At 36.1% G+C, this 21,251-nt stretch overlaps 1 protein-coding gene across 1 annotated transcript in view; it reads left to right on the forward strand.

The window, feature by feature from the left end:
• Window positions 1-20,378, forward strand: part of LOC109393197 (thrombospondin type-1 domain-containing protein 7A-like) — a 39,259-nt gene extending 18,881 nt beyond the window's left edge. Inside the window, exons 8-13 of the mRNA XM_019662201.1 lie at window positions 59-232; window positions 7,443-7,538; window positions 11,054-11,136; window positions 11,492-11,702; window positions 14,443-14,530; window positions 15,233-20,378. Of these exons, the coding sequence (XP_019517746.1) occupies window positions 59-232; window positions 7,443-7,538; window positions 11,054-11,136; window positions 11,492-11,702; window positions 14,443-14,530; window positions 15,233-15,317 (737 nt within the window). The 3' untranslated portion in view covers window positions 15,318-20,378. The remainder of the gene's footprint in view (window positions 1-58; window positions 233-7,442; window positions 7,539-11,053; window positions 11,137-11,491; window positions 11,703-14,442; window positions 14,531-15,232) is intronic.
• Window positions 20,379-21,251: the final 873 nt, after the last annotated feature.

Raw genomic sequence — 21,251 nt, forward strand, 5'->3', positions numbered from 1 at the left:
TATCTGGCTGGCTATTCTTTATGGGTGTGGGTATAAACTACACACCTGTGTTTTACAGGTGACTGTTATTTGAATGACTGGTCTTCATGGAGCCTGTGTCAGCTGACCTGTGTGAATGGTGAGGACCTAGGTTTTGGTGGAATACAGGTCCGTTCCAGAGCAGTGATTATACAAGAACTAGAGAATCAACACCTGTGCCCAGAGCAGATGTTAGAAACAAAATCATGTGATGGTAAGTGCTACAATTTATGAAATCTACTCATTTTAGTTTCATGTTGATAAGCAAAAGCACAAGATACATAATTTTCTGTTAAATAAGCAGATTTGCCAAGATCTCACTTAAGGCTGAGAATTAATTTAAGGGATATGATCCTGAATTTTAAAAATTTAGAGGAAGAAAAATCTTGCCACCCTTCATAAATTAGATATGAAATATCGTGAAAATTTTTCCCAGGTTTATAAACTAAAGAAAGCTGAGTCAATTAGGAACACATTATTTGTATACTTATAGCAATCCTGGTCACGTATGAATCTAATATTATCCTCAATTTTTAAACATCAAAATAACGAATCAAAAATTACAAATCCACAGCAAAAAGAGATTTTACCAAATTATAAATTGATAAATTAACTCTTGATTTATATTAATTAATTGGTTTATATTGATAAGATTTACTCTAGACAGGGAAGAAATCCAAGATGGCAGAGTCAATAAATGCTGTCCTTACCTCATCTTGTGAATACATCAAAATTACAACCAAATTACAGAACAGTCTGGAGAACCATCTGAAGTCTAGCTGACATAGATTTTATAACTAAAGATATAAAGAAGTCACATTGAGTCTAATAGGAGGGGCAGAGATGCGAAACAGCCTGGCCCCAAACCTCCCTGTGGCAGTTGAAAATCATGAGGGATATCTCAGCCACGGAGGTTCCCCCAGAGGAGCGAGAGACACCAGCCCCACATCAGGTTATCTGCCTGGAGTACTGGTGCCAGGAAGAGGAGCCCCCACAATCTGGCAGTGCAAAACAGTGGGGATTCCAGTCATCTGGGTTGGATGGAAGGCTGCAGGGAAACCCAGAGACCTTTTAAAGGGCCTGCACACAGACTCATTTGATTGCAAGCACTCACCCTGGGCTCTGGTGAAGGGACATTGACTCAGGGGGCATCAGAGACATACACGACAAGATTGAGTTGTGTGGTTTCAGGAGGAGGACTGGAGGGACATTTTACTACATTAGGCCATTTTCCATTGTGGGAGAAAGGGAAATTTGTGCAGCCCCAGGCAGTGCCATTTTTTCTGTGTTGAGCCCTCTCAACGTGCCCATGGCCAAATGTAAATCTGAATTGGTCAGGTGAGCTCCACTCTGGTGACTCACTGAGACCCTGCCACACCCATCTCTATACCTCATGAGGCTCTATCAGCAACTGAGCCTTACAGTAACTAGCAGCTGGCAGCCCACTTTGGAGTGTCCTGGCTTTTTGCAGAGTTACTCTAGGCCTGGTACTGGTGGCAGCCATCCTTGGTTTGCAGCATGGCCTCTTCCACATGCCTCCAGATTCAGAACACAGAACAGCCAACCATGGATAGCTGTGTATCTCTTACTAGGTAGTCCCCAGCTAGTCACAGGCAGTGGCTGACCTTGGCCTGTACCAGAGCCCTGCCTCCCCCAAGAAGCACCAAAACCAACATATTTGGAGGTTCGCTTCAGTACACAACAGAGCTCAACTCAATTAGTATCACAAGTGTCACACACAAAGGGAAGTCTCAGCAGGCACCAGAGCCTGCTGGGGCAAATCCTGCTTCATGGGATAAGCCCCCACACAGCATCACATAAGCTATGGACATGGCCAAATCCTACAGCCAGTCAGCCTGAGGGTCAGTCTCATCCACTGATGTACCAATAGCTATCAAGACTCAACTATAACGGGAAGACACACTCAACCCACACAAGGGACACTCCCAGAACACATAGCTCAGGTGACCAGGGAGACTGTGCCACTGGGCCCTAAAGGACACCTACTACATTAGGCCACTTGGCAAGACTGGGAGACATAGCAGATCTATGTCAGAGAGGCAGGCAAAATGAGGAAACAAGGAGATAAATTTTAAATGAAAGAACAGCAGAAAACTCCAGAAAAAGAGCTAAACAAAATGGAGGCAAGCAACCTATGAGAGACAGAGTTCAAAGTACTGGTTATAAGGATGCTGAAGGAACTTAGTACGAACTTCAACAAAGACATAGCAAGCATAAAAAATATATAAACCATAAAAAAAGAACCAGTCAGAAATGAAGAATACAATAACTGAAATGAAGAATACTCTAGAAAGGAATTACCAGCAGACTAGATGAAGCAGAGGATAGAATTGGCAATTTGGAAGACAAGGTAACAGAAAACACCCAATCAGAACAGCAAAAAGAATGAAAAAAAAAATGAGGATAGTTTAAGGGAACTCTGGGACAACGTAAAGCATACCAACGTAATGCACATTATAGGGATACCAGCAGGAGAAGAAAGCAAGCAAGGAATTGAAAACCTATTTGAAAAAATAGTGTAGGAAAATTTCCCTAACCTGGAGAAGGAAATACATATACAAGCCCAGGAAGTGCAGAGAGTCCCAACCAAGATGAACCCAAACAGGACCACACCAAGATGCATCATAATTAAAATGGCCAAAGGTTAAAGACAAAGAGAGAATCCTAAAAGCAGCAAGAGAAAGGCAAATAGTTACTTACAAGGGACCTCCTTTAAGATTGTCAGCTGACTTCTCAATGGAAACTTTGCAGGCCATAAGGGATTGGCTCAAAATATTCAATGTGATGAAAACCAAGGACCTACAACCAAGAGTACTCTACCAAGCAAGTCTATCATTTAAAATTGAAGGAGAGTTAAAGAATTTCCTAGACAAGAAAAGCTAAAGGAGTTCATCACCACCAAACCAGTATTACAAGGAATGTTAGTGGGACTTCTTTAAGATGAAAAAAAAAAAAAGATAAAAAATATAAACAATAAAATGGAAATAACTACGTATCTATCAACAATTACTTTCTATGTAAATGGATTAAATGCTCCATTCAAAATAATAGGGTGCCTGGATGGATAAGAAAACAAAACTCTTACATATGCTGCCTATAAGAGACCCACTTCAGATTGAAAGATGCACACAGACTGAAAGTAAACAGATGGAAAATGTTATTTCATGAAAATGGAAATGAGGAGGAAAAAAACTGGAGTAGCAATACTTATACCAGACAAAATAGACTTTAAAACAAAGGCTATAACAAGAAACAAAGAAGGACCCAGTAATCTCACTTCTGGGTATTTATCTGAAGAAACCCAAAACACTATTTTGAGGAGATATGTGTATCCATGTGTTCATTGCAGCATTATTTACAATAGCCAAAATGTGGAGACAGCCTGCGTGTCTGTCGATGAAAGAATGGATAAAGAGGAGATGGTACGTGTATACAATGGAATATTGCTGGACCATGGAAGGGAATGGGTTCTTACCATCTGGAGTGGCATGGATTGACCTGGAGGGTATTGTGCTGAGTGTAGTATATCAGACACAAAAAGACAGATGCAATGTGATTTCATATATATGTGGAATTTAAAGAACAAAATAAACAAAGAAAATAAATAAAATCATACAGAGAACATTTTGATGGTTGCCAGATTGGGGTGGGGTGGGGGTAAGGGAGTGGGTGAAAAAGAGGAAAGGATTAAGAAGTACAAATTGGTTTTTACAAACTAGTCATGGGGATGTTTGGTATAGAATAAGGAATATAGTCAATAATATTGTAATAACTATGTATGGTGTCAGATGGGTACTAGATTTATCAAAGCGATAGATGGGAGGGGAGTTGGGGGACAGAGTGAGAAAGGCAAATGCATTAAGTACAAATTGGAAGTTACAAAATAGTCATGGGGATGTAAAATAAAGCATACGTTATATAGTCAATAATATAGTAACTAGGTATAGTGCCAGGTGGGTACTAGACTAGTCAGGGGGATCACTTCTTAAATTATGTAAATGTCTAACCACTATGCTGTACACCTAAAATTGATATCAAATAATATGGTATGTCAACTGTAATGGAAAATTTTTAAATTGAGGGAAAAGGTGAAGGGGACTAAGAGGTCCAAATTTCCAGTATAAAACAAATAAGTTATAGGGATGTAATATACATCATGGGGAATATAGCCAATAATATTGTGATAGTGTGGTACAGTGTCAGATGGTTGCTGGACTTATGGTGATCATTTTTTTAGTTATGTAAATGTTGAACAACTATAAAATACACCTGAAACTGATATAATGTTGTATGTTAGCTGTATTTTTAGTAAAAAAATCTTAAAAACTAGAATTACTCTAAATTTGATATACAATCTATTTGAACATACATATTTTATATATCTGTGTGTATATGTGTCCACATGTGTAGAGCCATGCACCAAATATAAGCAATACATGACATTTTTAAGAACCACAGAGCATTAAAATGTGAGTTTGGGGACACTGTTTAGAAGTCTATATGAAAACAGAAGAATTGCTGTCTAGCGGAGGATGGAGGACTCATCAAACAACCTCCTTCTTCCTGCATGTGTTCTGAAACAAGGAGTATGACATAAAATAGCAAACAGGAGCCAAAATATCACCTTCATTAATGAAAAGTTGGAGGAGAAAGCTTAGCAGTTAGAGATGAATGCTTAAAATGAAAGCCAAATCGTCTAGATAACTTAATCCAAGAAATAGAATTATCTACGTTGTCTGTTAAGTCTTCCCAAACTTACCAGCCAGGTAAAACATTTCTTCTGTGCTGGAACACGGTAGGTAAAGAAGTAGAAATGTCAGAGGTTACAATAAACGCAATCATTTCTAAGGAAAGAAAGAGAATTGTTCATCCCAAAGTGAGAATGAAGTAAAATTAGATATCATTAATGTTATAATTGCACAAGAAATCCCCCAAGCACACACAGAAGTAAAAACTGAAAACCACACTTTTAGAGCATGACATCTAAAAATGTAATACTTAGAAGAGAACTGAAAGCTTTAGATGCTTATATAGAAGGGAGAAGAGTTTAAAATGAGCTAAGCTTTCAACTCAGTTATTTTTGAGAAAGGAAATAGAGTGTAACTAAATAACAGAAAAATATAAATTCAATGAGATAGATAATCGATAAAATAAATAGCTTGTTTTTTGACCAAACACAAAATAGACTACCTCATGGCAAAATCAATGAAGAAAAAAAAAAAGAACAAAATCAGTACTACTACAAATAGTGTTTAGAAAAATATCATTCTATGAGTAAATTTTGCTAATATGTATAAAGACTTGAAGACAATTGAGAATGTTATTCTAATTTACCAAGAGTAATAAAGAAGCTAAAATAAACCATGGATGCTATAACTACTAAAAACTCAAATCTATTAAACATATACTTACATATATACACAGGCTAAAACATAAATGGCTTTAATTATGAATTTTACCAAAATTTAAAGAAACAGACAACTCATATTTATGTGAAATCTTGAGAAGTAAAACAAAGTTCATTGGAAAAAGGGGAGAAAAAGCTCCCTAATATGACACCAAAAGCACAAACAAAATTGGAAAAGATTAAAAATATCTTTAAGTTAAAATTTAAATCTTCTACACAATAAAATAGACCAAAAACAAGGTCAACACACAAGCCACAGACTTAGAAATGATACTTGTGAAGTCAATTAATTCCAAAAGGTTAGTGTCTAGAATAATTCTAAAACTTTTCAGTGCAAGATAATTTTATACCCTTAAAATTGCTTTCCCCAAACTGCTTTCCTCTTGTGAGTTATATGTATCAAATTTTATTATATTAAAAATGAAAACTGATAAATTTTTAAATACTTGTTAATTTATTTAAAATAATCATAAACCAAATGTATGTTACTATCAATACCATATTTACTGAAAAATAACTTTATAAGAACAAAAATAAAATAACTTTAATGACAAGCATGGTCTTGTTTTACTCTTTTTCAAATATCTATAATATCTGGCTTAAAGGAAGACAGCTGGATTCTCTTATCTGCTTTTGCATTCTATCTATTGCGATTTTAGTTTAGTTTATGTGTATGAAGAAAATCCAAACTTACACAGATGTTACATACACACACTTTGAAATAATGTCAAAGTCTCCTGTGGTCCCTGGACCAATACTTTTAGAATTGCTATTCTAGAATAAAGAATTCCCATAATTCAATAAGAAAAGGCATATATTTCAATACGTAGAAGAAAAAACAAGGCCAGAAGATATACATAAGCAATTCATATAGAGGAAATCTAAATGCCTCAAAACATTTTTGTTACTGTTTAGAATGTTAAAGGACAAGACAGCTTTCCACACCCACAAGACTGACAAAAACTTTTAAATCTGGCAGTTATAAATATTCATGAGGGTTTAGAGCAATGGTAACCCTTATTGACTACTGGTGGGTATGTAAATGATCATCTTTTAGCAAAAAAAAAAAAATGATCTATATTTCGTAAAGTTTCAGCTACGCCTACATTGATACCCAGAAATGTCCCCTCTAGATATTTACTTAATGGAGCACCAGGAGGCTTGCTCAAATTGACCACTGAGACACTGTTGGAATAGCAAAACTTGGAAACAACCTAAAAGTCCACCCTTAGGGGAAATAGCTAAATAAATTGTAATGTTGAGTACCATGGAATTCTATATAGCAGTTAAAATAAATTGACTATATCTATACTAAAGTCACATAGAAATATTTCATCTGTAATGTTGACTATCAAGTTTTAGAATGCTTCAGAGTATGATACTTTTTTCATTTTAAGACTAAAAATGCTATGTATCATTTATGGATACGTATTTACATTTATAGTATATTTATATTAAAAGAATTAAAATGTCACAGAAATGCATATATCTACATCAGAATAGTGAGTGCTGTTGGACAGACATGAAGGGAGATCAGGTCAGAAAGGAATATAATAGGATATGAAGTTTACCTGTGACTTATTTACTCATCAACAAGCACAAGAAAACTAAAGCAAATATGGCTAAATGGTAATATTTGTTAAAATTGCATTATGGGTAATTGAATGTATTATTTTTAGTTATTCTAAAATTCTGTCCTGTCTGTCTGTTTTATATTTCATAACACTTTAAGTAAGATATAAAATTAAATTAGAAACCCAGGTTCACATCACATGATAGTATAACAGCACATATGGAAAATGAGTTGGGATTTAGATATATACCTAGAATTTTGTAACATGTATATACTTCAGGACACTAAGTTGACATTTGAATAATTTGAGATGGATTTCTTATCATTTTTCAATTGCTTATAAATATTTTATTAGTACTCAATCCCCATAATTGTCTTTCTGGACAGCAGAATGGTCTGGTAATGTTTATTGTGTTCCTGCAGATGGACAGTGTTATGAGTATAAATGGATGGCTAGTGCTTGGAAAGGCTCTTCCCGAACAGTCTGGTGTCAAAGGTCAGATGGTATAAATGTAACAGGTAACCCTCCAATTTCTTTTTGTTCTTCAAAGGTCTTCCTGTAACACATGTGTAATAGGTTAAAAAAAATTAGGAAAGATATTCTTTCAGTATTCGACACATGGTTGAATTTAGGATACCTCAACTGTATAACTTCCTGTTGACCAATGACAAATGATTTTATTTTTTTCATGTTTCAATTACATTGTCCCACACCCAGCCATTTTAGACATTGCTACTAGAATTCATTTAATTAAAATATTGTGTAACTCTAATAAATGATTGTTATAAGTAAATAAATAATTCTTGGATTGATTTTCCTAGATACTTGACATATTAATAGCTTACTACATGCTAAAAAAAAATAATCACTTTTTTGTTGACTATGTCTGTTCCTGTGCTTTAAACACCATACACATGCAGACCAAAAATATTATTAAGGGAATAGTGTTACACAGATCCAAATATATTCTTGAATTCAGAAACCTATGATTTTTTTAAATTAATAGGAAAGACTGGTTGGTAAATCTCAAGCCCAAAGCATCTAAACAGCTCACCTACTCTGTATCGACTCAAAAATTATTATACATCCAAAGAAGTAATCAAAATGAAGAAGTTTTTTGAATGTCCTTCATACCTAAATGTACTCCAAAGAACTACTCTAATCTGCAGTTACTAAAAGTCTCCTTATCTGAGCCCAGTAAAGGCAAAGGATCCAGGCCAAGGGTTCCTTTAAAGAGGGAAGAAACTTGGCTCCAGAGCTTAGTGAGATGAGCCACCCTGCAAATTTCCTAGAAAGAAACCATGGTCTGAAATGGCACCTCAACCTCAAGTACATGGACCCAAAGATCTAATGTCTCTTCTTAAATAATGTATTTGTATTGATCTCATTTACAGGAATCTCCATAGCATAGCAGTAGCATGAGTATTGACAGTTAACTGTTCGGGGTGACCTGCTGACTTGCTGCCATGGTTCTGACCCTCTGGCGGAGAGAAAAAGTAATGTGCATTTGGTTGCCTTCTGAGTATGTCCATTTATAAATTTAGCTGTAATACATACAGTAAGATAACAGGAGCAGGGATCAATATGCCTTTTGGAAAGCATCAACTTTTATATTGAATTTTAAATTACCTGGCTTTATTGAAACCTGATTACTTATTTCCTCCCTATGAGAGCTGGAACAGGATGTCAAACTGTATCCCTGTGCAGACAAGATTTTATACATGAGAAATCTGTATCAAGAAACCCTGGATAATAGCAACTCCCAGTGGACCCATGCATAACAAAGAAGACACTTTCCAGGAAACCCTTTGCTTTCACACAGTATTATGTTCTGGGGGAAAAATTTGTTCCAACCACACCACTCTAGGAGACAGAGAGGGAGAAAGAGCTGCGGGAGGGAGATATAGGCTTTCTGAACTCGAGGCATTATATGTATAGGGAGTTCACTCCACTCAGGTGTTGAAAATGAATGTCTACATTCTTTTTGCTTTTTATTTATTTAGTTAGTTAGTTATTTAGCTGAGCCATCCTGCTACCTTTTGGCAGCTCAGTGGCAGCTCAGCTTGGGCTAGGAATCGAACCCACGACCCTGTTGCTCAGAGCTCGCACTCTTGAGCAAGCTGTTAAACAACTGAGCCACTCGGCCAGCCCAAATGTCTACATTCCTCTTCAAACTATTCAGAGGGAATTTTAGAGCTTTCCCAAAGGCTCCTATTAGTTTTCAATATTTTTGTTTTTTCTAAATATGGATGCAAATAATATTTGTTTGCCTTTTCTTCTACATGTCAAAAGCACTTAAATTAGGGCTATTCCTCAATGCAAAAAGTCAAATTTTAAAAGACTTACCTGTAGAAATCATATTTTAATTTCTTTTTAATGCAGTACAATATCCAGTGTATTTCTTCCTAATACTGTTTGATACCAAAAAGCCTATGTATACATTATTTGTGATCAACTTTCTATGTAGTCTTCTTCCATCTTTTGGGAGAGATGAGATTCTTTATGAGAAATAGACAAGCATGTAAAGTATATCATTTACCTTGATTGATTGCTTTAATTTTATGAATAGTTATCCTTATAAGAAACTCAAAGTGTTGTTTTCCTTTTTCTCATGTGTTTAATGATAATAGCTTTAATATGGCCATTTAACTGCAACTACCTTGCAATGACTAACTGCTTTCCATAACATTTTTTCTATGAATATTTTGATTATAATATTGAGAGATAAGGCAAGGAATTAACAATAGTCACCTTTGATAAATTCCAGAATATCATCAATTCCATAAATAAAGGAAAAAAACTTTGCTTTGCTAAAATTCTATTAAACTCAACAAGAATGGTTTGAAACTGTGAGTTCCTTCCACATCAACAATATTGTTTCTTTATGACATGTATTCTCATCTTAAAAATCTTACGTATAACAACTTAGGGACACGTGATAGTAAACTGGAAAAGAAGGAAAAAGAAGGGGGATAAATAGAGCTACAATGTCAAGTTCAAACAATAGTGAAAGCACACTATTTAGTAGCTACATTTGTTTCCTTTCCTATACCCCAGAAAACCCTGAATTAGCAAGCATAGTGAATTTTCTCAAAAAGAAATATACGTTATGGGCCGGCCGAGTGGAGCATTGGTTAAGAGCTGGCTTGGGATGCCAGAGGGCCTCGGTTCGGATCCCACATATGAGGGCCAGTGACACTGCCCTCTACAGCTAAGATGCTGAACAACAGCTCTACCTGGAGCTGGGCTGCCATGAGTCGCAGGCTACGGCGTAGGCTGCAGCCCCTGCTGCGGTGGGTTGCCATGGGCTACCGTATGTAGCTGGCAGCCAGCGTGAGTGGCCAGCAGCCACCGTGAGCGGCCGTCCAGAGGTCAGCGACTGATCTGCCTCACCCGGGATGGGCGCGGTGATGGTGCCAACTTGGGCCGGTGAAGCGGGTTCCTCCACAACTGGACTGAAGAACAAAAAGGACAGCAACTTGTCTGTCCCCCTTCCCCCCAGTTCCCCAGCGCTGTTCCCATCCCCCAATTCCCCAATTAAAAAAAAATCTTAAAAAAAAAAATATATATATATATATGTTATAAAAAATGCATTTATGTGGTAGTCACATAAATTAAAGACACATCTCAAAGGACATGAAAACTATTTCTTTGAATAGCCAAGAAAGAATTTTAACTTTGAAAGAAACTTAAATCCACTTCTTAGTGCCGGACTTGGCCGCAGGAAAAATAGCAAAAATAGCTTGTGTGCCATCGGTGTTTTCAGAGTAGCAACTATAAAATCCTCTGTTCAACAAGTGCTTAAAGAGCACCTGCTGAGCGCCAGCACTGTCTGTGTCCTCTGAATAAGAAGGGTCTCGAGTTCCTAAATAAAGTGGTCAAGGTTAACCAAGCATTTCACAGCCCGCCACCCTCAGAAAACTCTGTGGGATTCCCAAAGTGGTTCAGGATTCAAAGACAAGCCTATAACAACAGTGTATTTTTATCATTGCAAGAGCTTCTACTTGTCAAAACATGATTTTCTGTTCCGCAGGGGGCTGCTTGGTCGTACGCCAGCCTGACGCCGACAGGTCGTGTCACCCACCGTGTAGTCAACCCCACTCGTACTGTAGCGAGGTATGTGTGAAGCCATTAGGGGAGACCAGCCAGCTCCATCATTTGTCACCCTACTGCCTCTTGTGCAATCCATTTCCCTTAAAAGAAATCATATCTTGAGGCATAAAAATTCTAGTTTCAGACCTCCCCTTGTATCAATATAAACAATTCTGAATGCACTTGCTTCTACTATTAGAATAAGTTTGTGTGCCATGCAAAAAGTGTGTTCATTATTTTTTTAATAGTGAAGATAGAAATAACCTGTAGTCAATTCTCCAAATAATACTTCTTTAAAGCCTTCTCTTCAGGTCAGGTCTGTTGTGCTTTTAAAGATCAGCCTTGGATGCACAGTAGAAATCTTCTTCTTCTCCTACAGACGAGGACATGCAGTTGTGAAGAAGGGTACACGGAAGTCCTGTCTTCTAATGGTACACTCGAGCAATGCACACTGATCCCTGTGGTGGTGATACCCACTGTGGAGGACAAAAGAGGAGACGTGAAAACCAGCCGGGCAGTCCATCCGACCCAACCCTCTAGTAACCCGGCAGGACGGGGCAGGACCTGGTTTCTACAGCCTTTTGGGCCAGGTGAAGTGACTAGGCAGCATTGATGTACAATTCTTTACTTACATATTGAACTAATGCCCAAGGGTGAAAAAGGTGCAAGCATTTGCATAGGAGCTATTTATTATTGCACTGAAACATTTGTTCTGATTCTGTCATATGCTCTTAATTATTTTACTATTATGAAAAAAACACGCTCAAAGTTCAGAGAAGTGAAATTACTTTCTTTTGAGAAAAAAATTTTCGGGTTGGTGTTATTCAATCTCAGTCCTAAATTTACAAGTATAATTATTTTCACATTGAGCAATGAAAGTATTAATTGGGGCAGGGGTTGGGAGAAGCATTCGGTACTGGAACTAACGGAACTATAAAAACATTCAAGAATTTTTCATTTGACCACAAAGTAGTAATAATTTGAACCTAAAATAGGAACATTAGTAATGCAGTGCCATGCTGGAAGACACATGGTAGCCAGACCAATTTCTATCAGCCCTTAGAATTGGCACACTCAAAATCAAAATCTCAGAATCTATACTCACACCAGATACATAGGTGGAGGGATGAAGCCTTCGTCTAGATGGGACAATCTGAACTTGGAGACGGACCCTACCCTTGCTATATTAGACAGCCCTTAATGTGTCTACTAATGGACTTAAAGCCAATACAGGCAAAAGTTTGAAGGCCAGCTGGATTCAACCATATACTTATTCCTAGAATGTGCTTACAAAGGCTATATGGTGGCTAATATCATGCCCCTGTTTCTCACAACAAGAGGGATTCCTAGTTCATGACCATAGGAAATCTCTAGGCAAAGCCAGGCATGGGCTACTTTATACCTCCATTAGAAACAGGAGAAAAGAAGGAAGGAATGTGTATAACTAACACATCTCTATTTTTAAGGCATTAAGTCAAAACACTTTTCCTTACTGGAAAATCACTACTGGGATTTTTTAAGCACTTTCATTATTTGGGATTATCCATATTTAACCTGTTCCTGCCTTGATTAGGTTGAAAATACGTTGTATTTTGCAAAACTGACTTCACTGTGTAAACATGGGGAACTCTTCTCTCAGTGTTCAAGACAGTGGACCCACAAGTGGCCATAACAAACTTGACCTTGACAAAGAATCCAAGCAGGCCTCCTTGCCTCAAAACTGGTTTTTAAAAAGACAGACTATTATTATTGTCATTTGAGATGTAACATATAGTTTACCTAAAGTAAACATTTTAATATATTAAAAAGGTACATGTTCTAAGAATACATTTAGACCCTGTTCTTGGTTTTTGAAAAACCCAAAGAATATTAGCTGAAGAACTCTCAGGGCAAATACACCCAACAGCGGAAGAGATCTTTTGATTTTAAACTCAGGCTTAAATTTTAAAATCTTTAGAATCAAAAAGAAAAGACACGTAAAATATTAATTTATTTCCAGCAAATGAACCCCTAAGTCGATCCAGACCTAGATGAAAAGAATTCCACAGTACTGATTTGCTTTTAATGTCATTTAAAAATTGAAGAAACCAGAGTTTCTTATGGGGTCAACTTGCCCAATCTATAATTTAATACTAATATCATACATTTAATTGCATGTGTGCAGCAGAAAATATATATTGATGTGAGGACCAAATTAAGTTAGCAAAGTCATTAATAATGTCTCCTTTTTCAAATTTATTCAAAACAGAAAACTGAGTTCAAAGAGAATGAGATCAGAATACCATATTAGAAAAGACCCCTTCTTATCTGATTTTATATACACGTTTCCCCCACTATCCGAAAATAGAGTATTCCTTTGAATCCTTTCATAAGCTGAAATGGCGTAAAGCAAAGAAGCAGTTACCACTAATATGGAAAAAATTTTGAGTGGTTCCAGGCCCAAAAAAGAACTTACTAATTCATGCCAAATATACTTAATTACACCCAGTTTTGCACTAAGCGTAGCACCCTTATGAGCTGCTTATATAACAGCAGGCTGCAAACCAAACACTGACCGCTATTTTTGCTTTTCGCCAATTTTCATAAAAGAGAAATTACTCTTTGGACTTCTTTCAGTTAGGGAAAACAGGTACTTTGTAAAAGCAAAGTGGCATAATGCGAATTTTCAAAACGCAGAGGGGATACCTGTAATAGAAAAGGCAGAAAAAAGTTATTTGTAGATCCTTTTATATGTAATCAAACTTGGTTATTGTTGCAAAGGATAGTGTCAAATCTACTTTAAGGCATACTGTAAGTGTAAACTAAACAAAAGATTATTAATTCCAAAAAATTGTTAAATATATTCACTTGCAGTTCATCTGGGAAAATATGTTAAAATCACAAAGTTTATGTGCAAATAACCATCTCCATCAACACTAAGTCGTAGGACTTTATTGAAATTGCATGATTTTTCTTCTTTTCTCATAATTGCCTTTCTCAAAATAGACTGTAAATCAGAAGAAAATGTTTACATAGCATTATGCATGTATTGGATTTAAAGTAAAATTCAGATAAGAAACAGCAGAAGTTTACACGCTTGAAATCTGAACTCGAACTGAAAACGTTATTTATTACTTTTCCATTCAATTTTCATTGATTATTTATCTTTAATGAAGGAGCATCTAACTCATAATAGCAGCTTCACTTTAATCATTAATTGAGCCTAAGCAATAATTCATTTTGAGTTTTGAAAGGACTTAGTCATATGTGACTGGTCATCGGTCATAGTTAAAGACTGTCATTTATATACCAGACTAATATAAATTAATGATTAATATCCATTCTTCTTAGATGGGAGACTAAAGACCTGGGTTTACGGTGTAGCAGCTGGGGCATGTGTGTTACTCATCTTTATTGTCTCCATGATTTATCTAGCTTGGTGAGTGTTTAAATATTTCAAAATCTAAAGGGATGCATAATCTCTCTATTTCAAAGGAAGCACTTTCAGCTGACCATAACACAGGAACAGTAAACTAATGTCCCAAAAAAGTGTTCCACATTGATGTAGTGTTCATCTGAAGTTCTAAATAAACATGGCTTTAGTCTTAGTCTAAAACTATCAATTCTGAGCCATTTAATTTCTGGAGATGAACCAGAGTTGCTCCAGGCTCTCCTTGTTATTCTAGGGAATATGCTTATGGTGAACTGTAGATTTCTACATTGAATTATTACTGGAGGAAGATATTATAATAATACCTAATCTCATTCAACTATCTTTTTAAACATGTATTATTTATAAGTTATGTATTATTTATAAAAGATTCTGGCCAAATATAAATGATTATACTATAATGCTATTTCTGTTATTAGTACTAGAGGGTTTCCATTTGGATAATTTATCTTTTACAGGATTATAACATATTTGAAGGGTTCTGTTTTAAGTTTATTCAGAGTACAAAACTGAGAAATTCAAAGATAACAGGAAATAAAGCTTTAATTTTGAATGTAGGCAATGTCTATGATTAAGTAATTTAGGTTTATCAGTATGTTTCTGGTTTTTTTTTCAATCAAAACAATAAAATTTACAATGGAAGATTGATTTTGATTTTTTTCTCCCAATTTTAATGACTTTTTTTAACAGCAAAAAGCCAAAGAAACCCCAAAGAAGGCAAAACAACCGACTGAAACCTTTAACCTTAGCCTATGATGGAGACGCAGACATGTAAAATAGAATTTATCCTGGCAACACCCAGTATCAGCTTGCTGACTTTGCAGTAGATACCCAGAAGCCACAAAGCTATTCAAATTGTGTGGATTAAAATGCGTTGTACCTTTTTTAAAGATCATCATTAAGAAAAGAGGAGATATCAAGACAGTACCACTTCCATTGAAACCATCAGCCCTGAGAAGTCTAGGAGACTAAGTTGAATACATGCTGCCTTCGGAGAGTTTTAAGTGATCTTTTGTGAAACCTACCAACTGGCAATTTACTTTCATCTCTAAAATATGATGATGGAATTGACCGGTTAGGATGTCTGATACAAACCTCTGTCTGCAGTGTTAAGCCGTAGAAACATTTTAGCATGTAGAGTTTATAACGAGAACTCTACACTACCATAGGCAAACATAACATCATGTATACTCAACTGAATAGTACATATTATTATGTCAGATTATATACTTGTTAATAAGCCATTTTAATGATGAATAAAAGATAAGCTGTAAGCTGAGCAGAAAACCCATTGAATAAATTCAGCATCTTGGTGGTTGATGGTAGCTTTTATCAACCTGCATTTTGGAGGCAAAGACTCTTTTATAAGACTTCATTCTTGTCTCTCTCCAAAGTACAAATGCTGGACATGTACTAGTACCTTAGAAGAGTCCTCAAGTTCAGTATTTTATAGTGGTTATTGTCTGGAAAACCAATTTGCTTGTGTTCACACAATAAGTTTCTTCTTTCCCTAATTTCAAACTGGTTGCCTGGAAGGCACATTTTTGCACTATATTAGTGCAGCATGATAGGCACTTAACAAATATTGCCATAGAAACTGCCTCTTTCATATGGGATGAAGACATGCACGCTAAGAGTGTCATGGAGACATTTACAAGTTATTGTATCCTGAAGAGAGTAACGTTCATTTTGGATGGCGACAGGATGGAATTAGCTATCACATCTGCTGCACACACTCTTCCTCATCACTGCAACCATTGTGAAATTGACAACATGGCGGTAATTTAAGTGTTGAAGTCCCAAACTCATTAACCCTCCAAAAGACGGATCCCTCTAGTTGTTTTTAATTGTACTTTGAAGGCTGTTTATGACTAGATTTTTATATTTGTTATCTTTGTTAAAAAAAAAGAAAAGAAAAGAAAAAGAGGAGCTGGTTGTCTTTTTAATTTTGAGCAGATGGAGAAAATAATGCATCGATGATTTTTGTACCTGACAGAAATTGTGTGTTGATTATCCTTTCCCCCTGATTTGTTTTCCTAGTTTCAAATCAAATGTATTTCAAAATCCATAGTTTTCTCGTTCTCACTGGTAAACTTAAAGTGGTCTTTTTAATGTATGATTTCAAAAACTAAACTTTTAAAAAGAGAAGAGTAAATATTTTGCCCAGGGCTTCATTCTGGACTAAGGGTGGCAAACTTTTCCTGTAAAGGTCCAAATTATAAAGATTTTCAGCCAGGTCTACGTCGCAGCTTTTCAGTTCTGCCATTGTGAGAGCACAGCCATAGACAATGCACAGTACATAAAATAATAAGCATGGATGTTTCCAATAAAACTTTCTTAAAAAAAAAACAGTCAGCAGACCACATTTTCAGGACATGGTTTGCTGGCTGCTAGTCTAGAAGTTTTTTCGAAGCCAACTCTCCATTGGGTCATCATTAGTTTTTATTTTATTTATTTTTTATTTTATTTACCTTCACACTGCAATCAGTGTTTCATTTCAAAGGTGAAAAACAGCCATTCAACTTACTACTGTGTTGTAAGTAGCTATATATTTTTTTACAGCTAAGGCCCTAGGAATGGCACAGTGAAATAATACTTAACTTAGCAGATTTTTTTCATATGAAAAGAAAATTCAAAAGGTGCCATTAAGAAGCAATACCATTTTCAGGCAACATTTACTGCAACAACCTTTGGGAGAGGAGAGGACATTAGGGTTTCAGGTCTTTTAAAAATAACATAAGGAGCTGTTTTATCTTAAACATAGCTGTGTTGCTATAAAAGTGTTTTGGACTACAAGGTATTTTACTAGAGTTTGAACGCCCCCTGCTGTTCATTAAAGTATTTGCAAAAATTATAGAAGACATCAGATTGGCATGTCATTGTCCCCAAAATGAATAGATTTCTACATGTTTCAATAAGGATTAAATGTGGTAAACACTAATTTCTTATTCAATATTCACTGTATTTAGGCAATGTAAGTAATTTCAAAGCAAACAGGTAGTCAGGAAGATGAGGATTTTGCCTTCCACCAGGGATTTAAACAAGGAAAAGCATAAAAACAAATTCCATTTCATCTGTCTTTCTGAAGAGGAAGACAAAAATAATATGTTACTCTCAAACTGTGATATTCAATATATGTACTCAGGAGTCTTCCAAATAATTGATCACTTTGAATAAATAAACTCCATTTGTCCAAAATGGTCGAGAAAAACTCTATTGCAGTTACTTGAAGAATTCAGCTAACAGCCTTATGAAATGCATGCAACACCTAATAACTTTGAAATTATTAAATAAAGTATTGCTGCTGCTAAAGCTATACTTACAATACTGTAAAATGTCATTAATTCGGAAGGTAGATCAGTATCATCCCACCTTTATTATAAGAATTAAATGAATTAATTAATCAAAATGATAAAAAGTTATGAAAATACAAGATGATTTTATTCATAAATTGATTATACTTTACAACACAATGTATGTGCCATAGACTAGGTCCAACATGACCTAACACTAGAAAGCATATTGGAACTTCATTGTTAAGATAAATAAATACTGGATGGCCTCTTGTTAGAAAGGTAGAAGGAGGGGAATATAGCTACTGGAAGCTGACTATTTTGGATAAACGAAAGTTACTGTATTCACGTTTATAACATGAAAATGGCCTTATTTTTGTTCCTGGCATGAGTCAATAATGAGTTAAATACTTCACTGGAATTTCATCAAAACCTTATTCCTCCTGTTCATTTTAAGAATTCAGAAGGAGAATATAGGTAACTTGCCTGTTGATACTTCTGCCTTACCAAAATGGTCTGAGCCCAAAAAGGTTTAGAACTACTATTGTATAAGTAAGAAGGTCTGCTTGGTTTTTGTTTTGTTTTGTTTTTTTTTAAAAAGGAGAATGTTGACACAGTATTATAGATTTGGTTGGACTGTTTCAATATAATCCACATAGAAGTGGCATAACTGATCTCTCTTGAAAAAGGTCTATTTGCTCATTCATTGATACCTAAACTAGGATACTGGCCATAATCCTTATTTCAAAGCCTTTTCGAGTACACTACAGTGTAGCTTAAGCTAATTTGAAAAAGAGTGCATAAAAGCATGTTCTTAATTACTTATAACAAAGCGCAAATTCCTTAGTAGAACAAGACAAATATATATTAAGTTATCACATGTAAGACACTGCTAGGCACTGTAAAAAAAAAGTTAGTAATGGCTTTGTATACATTGGTACCTAAGACATTCAAAAGGAGGGAAAAATGCTTAATGAGTGACAATAGCACTTACACACATCATCCTCTCCCCTAGATTTGATTTTCAATGTGGTTAGTATTTTTCCTTCTGTAATGTCTATGCCTCAGGCCATGCTGTTAGGCTTTCACTGTACGCTGTACCCCTCCTCCACCCTCAGGCAGGTAGCAGTGGTCTTGGTGGCTTAATCAGAACCCTCTTACGTTCCTGGACACGTCAAGATAAAGTCACTTATTTAAAACTTCTTAGAGGATGCAAGTAACATCTCACATTTTTGTTGTTGTTTGTTGTTTTGTTTTGTTTTACCTCCACTAAGTCCCTATATCCTTGCTCCTTTATGGTGACTTTCTCTGCCTGGTCTCTTTCTACTCTAGTCTCTTATCAACAACTAACCTTGTCTACTCTCTTCAGAACCACCTTCTACTAAACATGCCATTAAATATAGGTGAATGCCTATATTTCCTTCTTATTGGAGTCAAAGTGTCAGAGTGTGAACATGTTGATTTAAACAGAATGAACTGGTCAAAGACACGAGGAAAGAGGAAAGAGGAAAGGAAAGATGTGGATGACATGCTAAAAACAAACAAAACAAAAAAAACTGTAATAATGTCAATTCCTACGCTCGAATTAGCACAACCCAGTGCCCTCCGACCTCCATCTTGCCTCTTTCACATCCCACCCTGCCAGCCAGTGAGGGAGGCCGGCACCTTTCACTAAGCAAAGGAGAGTCGATTCTTACGCTGATTTGGGATCTGAATCGATTTGCAAGAATCATGCTTCCCAGATGACCTGGGATCTCACTATTTGTAAAAATATTACCAAACTCCAAATCTGTTTCTTGTTCTAGTTCCCCAGGAAGGTGGAGGGTATGCAAAGGACGGCAGTGCATGAGCAAATCTGTGAGGGATCTTGTTAGAGCGTGCTCTCTCCTGGGTCGAGTGTAGATAGGTGACAACTGGAATGCCTGCCAGCCTCCCCTGGCCTGTCCTCAGGTGGCCGTGGCTGCAGAACAGAATTTCTGGTGCCTGGAACTGGTGTGTCGTGGGCCTAGCAAACACTCTTTATAAAAATGATGTGTCATGATGATTCTGTATCTAGCAGGGACACTGAAAAGTGATTACGTCTACATTATTAAATAAGGGAAATAGATCCTAAATGCTGATAGAGCTAGTTTTGTAGTTTTATGTTTTTGTGCTTCTTACCAAGCCAGACCTTATGACAGGCAGTATTATGATGACTTAGTTTGTGGGGGGTCATGTTTTCAGCAATCAAAAATCTCTATTTAGATATATAATTGGGTGTTGGTCTTATTGTTGTGTTTTGTAGATTTTTTTTTTCCCCAAAGCAATAGTTTCTAGGTCACCTCCTTTGAACCCTCAATGAAATTTTCTCAACTATTTTTGAGGAATCTATGTGTGTTTATTTTTTTAAAAGTAAACATTAAGATTCCCTTTCTGGTATTCTTTTCGGCCTATTTCTAGCACAGATTTGAAGAGATCAGTATCTGTCATTGTAAAATATAACTATTAAATTTGCAATATGTTTTTCTATAAATTATAATCCCTAAATGTGTTTTTTTGGTTAATTTAATTACATGAATATTTATTTTCTTTAAATAAGAAGGCAGCTGTCTAAGAAGTTTTTGTTAATATTACTTTGTAAATTGTGTAATGTAACTTATTTTAAATTATGTACATTTCTTTTTTAAACGCACAAATGTCTATGTACTAATTAACTACAGATTTGCAAATAATGCCACTAAGCTTTATTCAGTTAATACAGATGGCATGTGAAGATGTAATATGCTTTTTTACATTTTCATATGGGTAATTTGTAAATAAGTATGTTGCTGACAAACATAAACACGGAAATCATTTTCATTCTACTCGTGTATCTGTTTTAATTTGCATCATTTGCTGCTCAAATGTGGGTTAATTGGTTTTTTTCAGTGAATATCCAAATCCTTTTACTACTTTTTTTTTTTTTTTTTTTTTTTTTAGCTGAGCCATCCTGCTACCTGTTGGCAGCTCAGTGGCTGCTCAGCTTGGGCTGGACTCGAACCACTGTTGCTCAGAGCTCAAACTCTTGAGCGAGCTCTTAACCAACTGAGCCACTCGGCCGGCCCTTCCTTTTACTACTTTTAATTGCTTGCTCCAGAGTCTTTTTTTTTAACAACTCCAGTTTAGAAAGTTCAGGAGATGCAAACCTTTTCTTCAAAAGTCTGCTGAGGCCACCAGATGAGTCATCATGAACAGAGGATCTCTTGGTTTCCCGTCAATTGAAAGGAAGGATGGTAAACACTCTAGAAGATAGAGGGCGACAGCTTCTTGTCCCCTCAGCCAGAAGGCAAACCTGTGCCGTCCTTCTTTCCCATGTCTACCAATCAAAGACCAAGTCTCAAAAACAAGTCAGGAACTCACACGTTAACAAATGGACTTCCCTAGTTCCCCAAATTCAG

The sequence above is a fragment of the Hipposideros armiger genome, unplaced genomic scaffold, assembly GCF_001890085.2.
Source record: "Hipposideros armiger isolate ML-2016 unplaced genomic scaffold, ASM189008v1 scaffold_370, whole genome shotgun sequence".
NCBI classification, from domain to species: domain Eukaryota; kingdom Metazoa; phylum Chordata; class Mammalia; order Chiroptera; family Hipposideridae; genus Hipposideros; species Hipposideros armiger.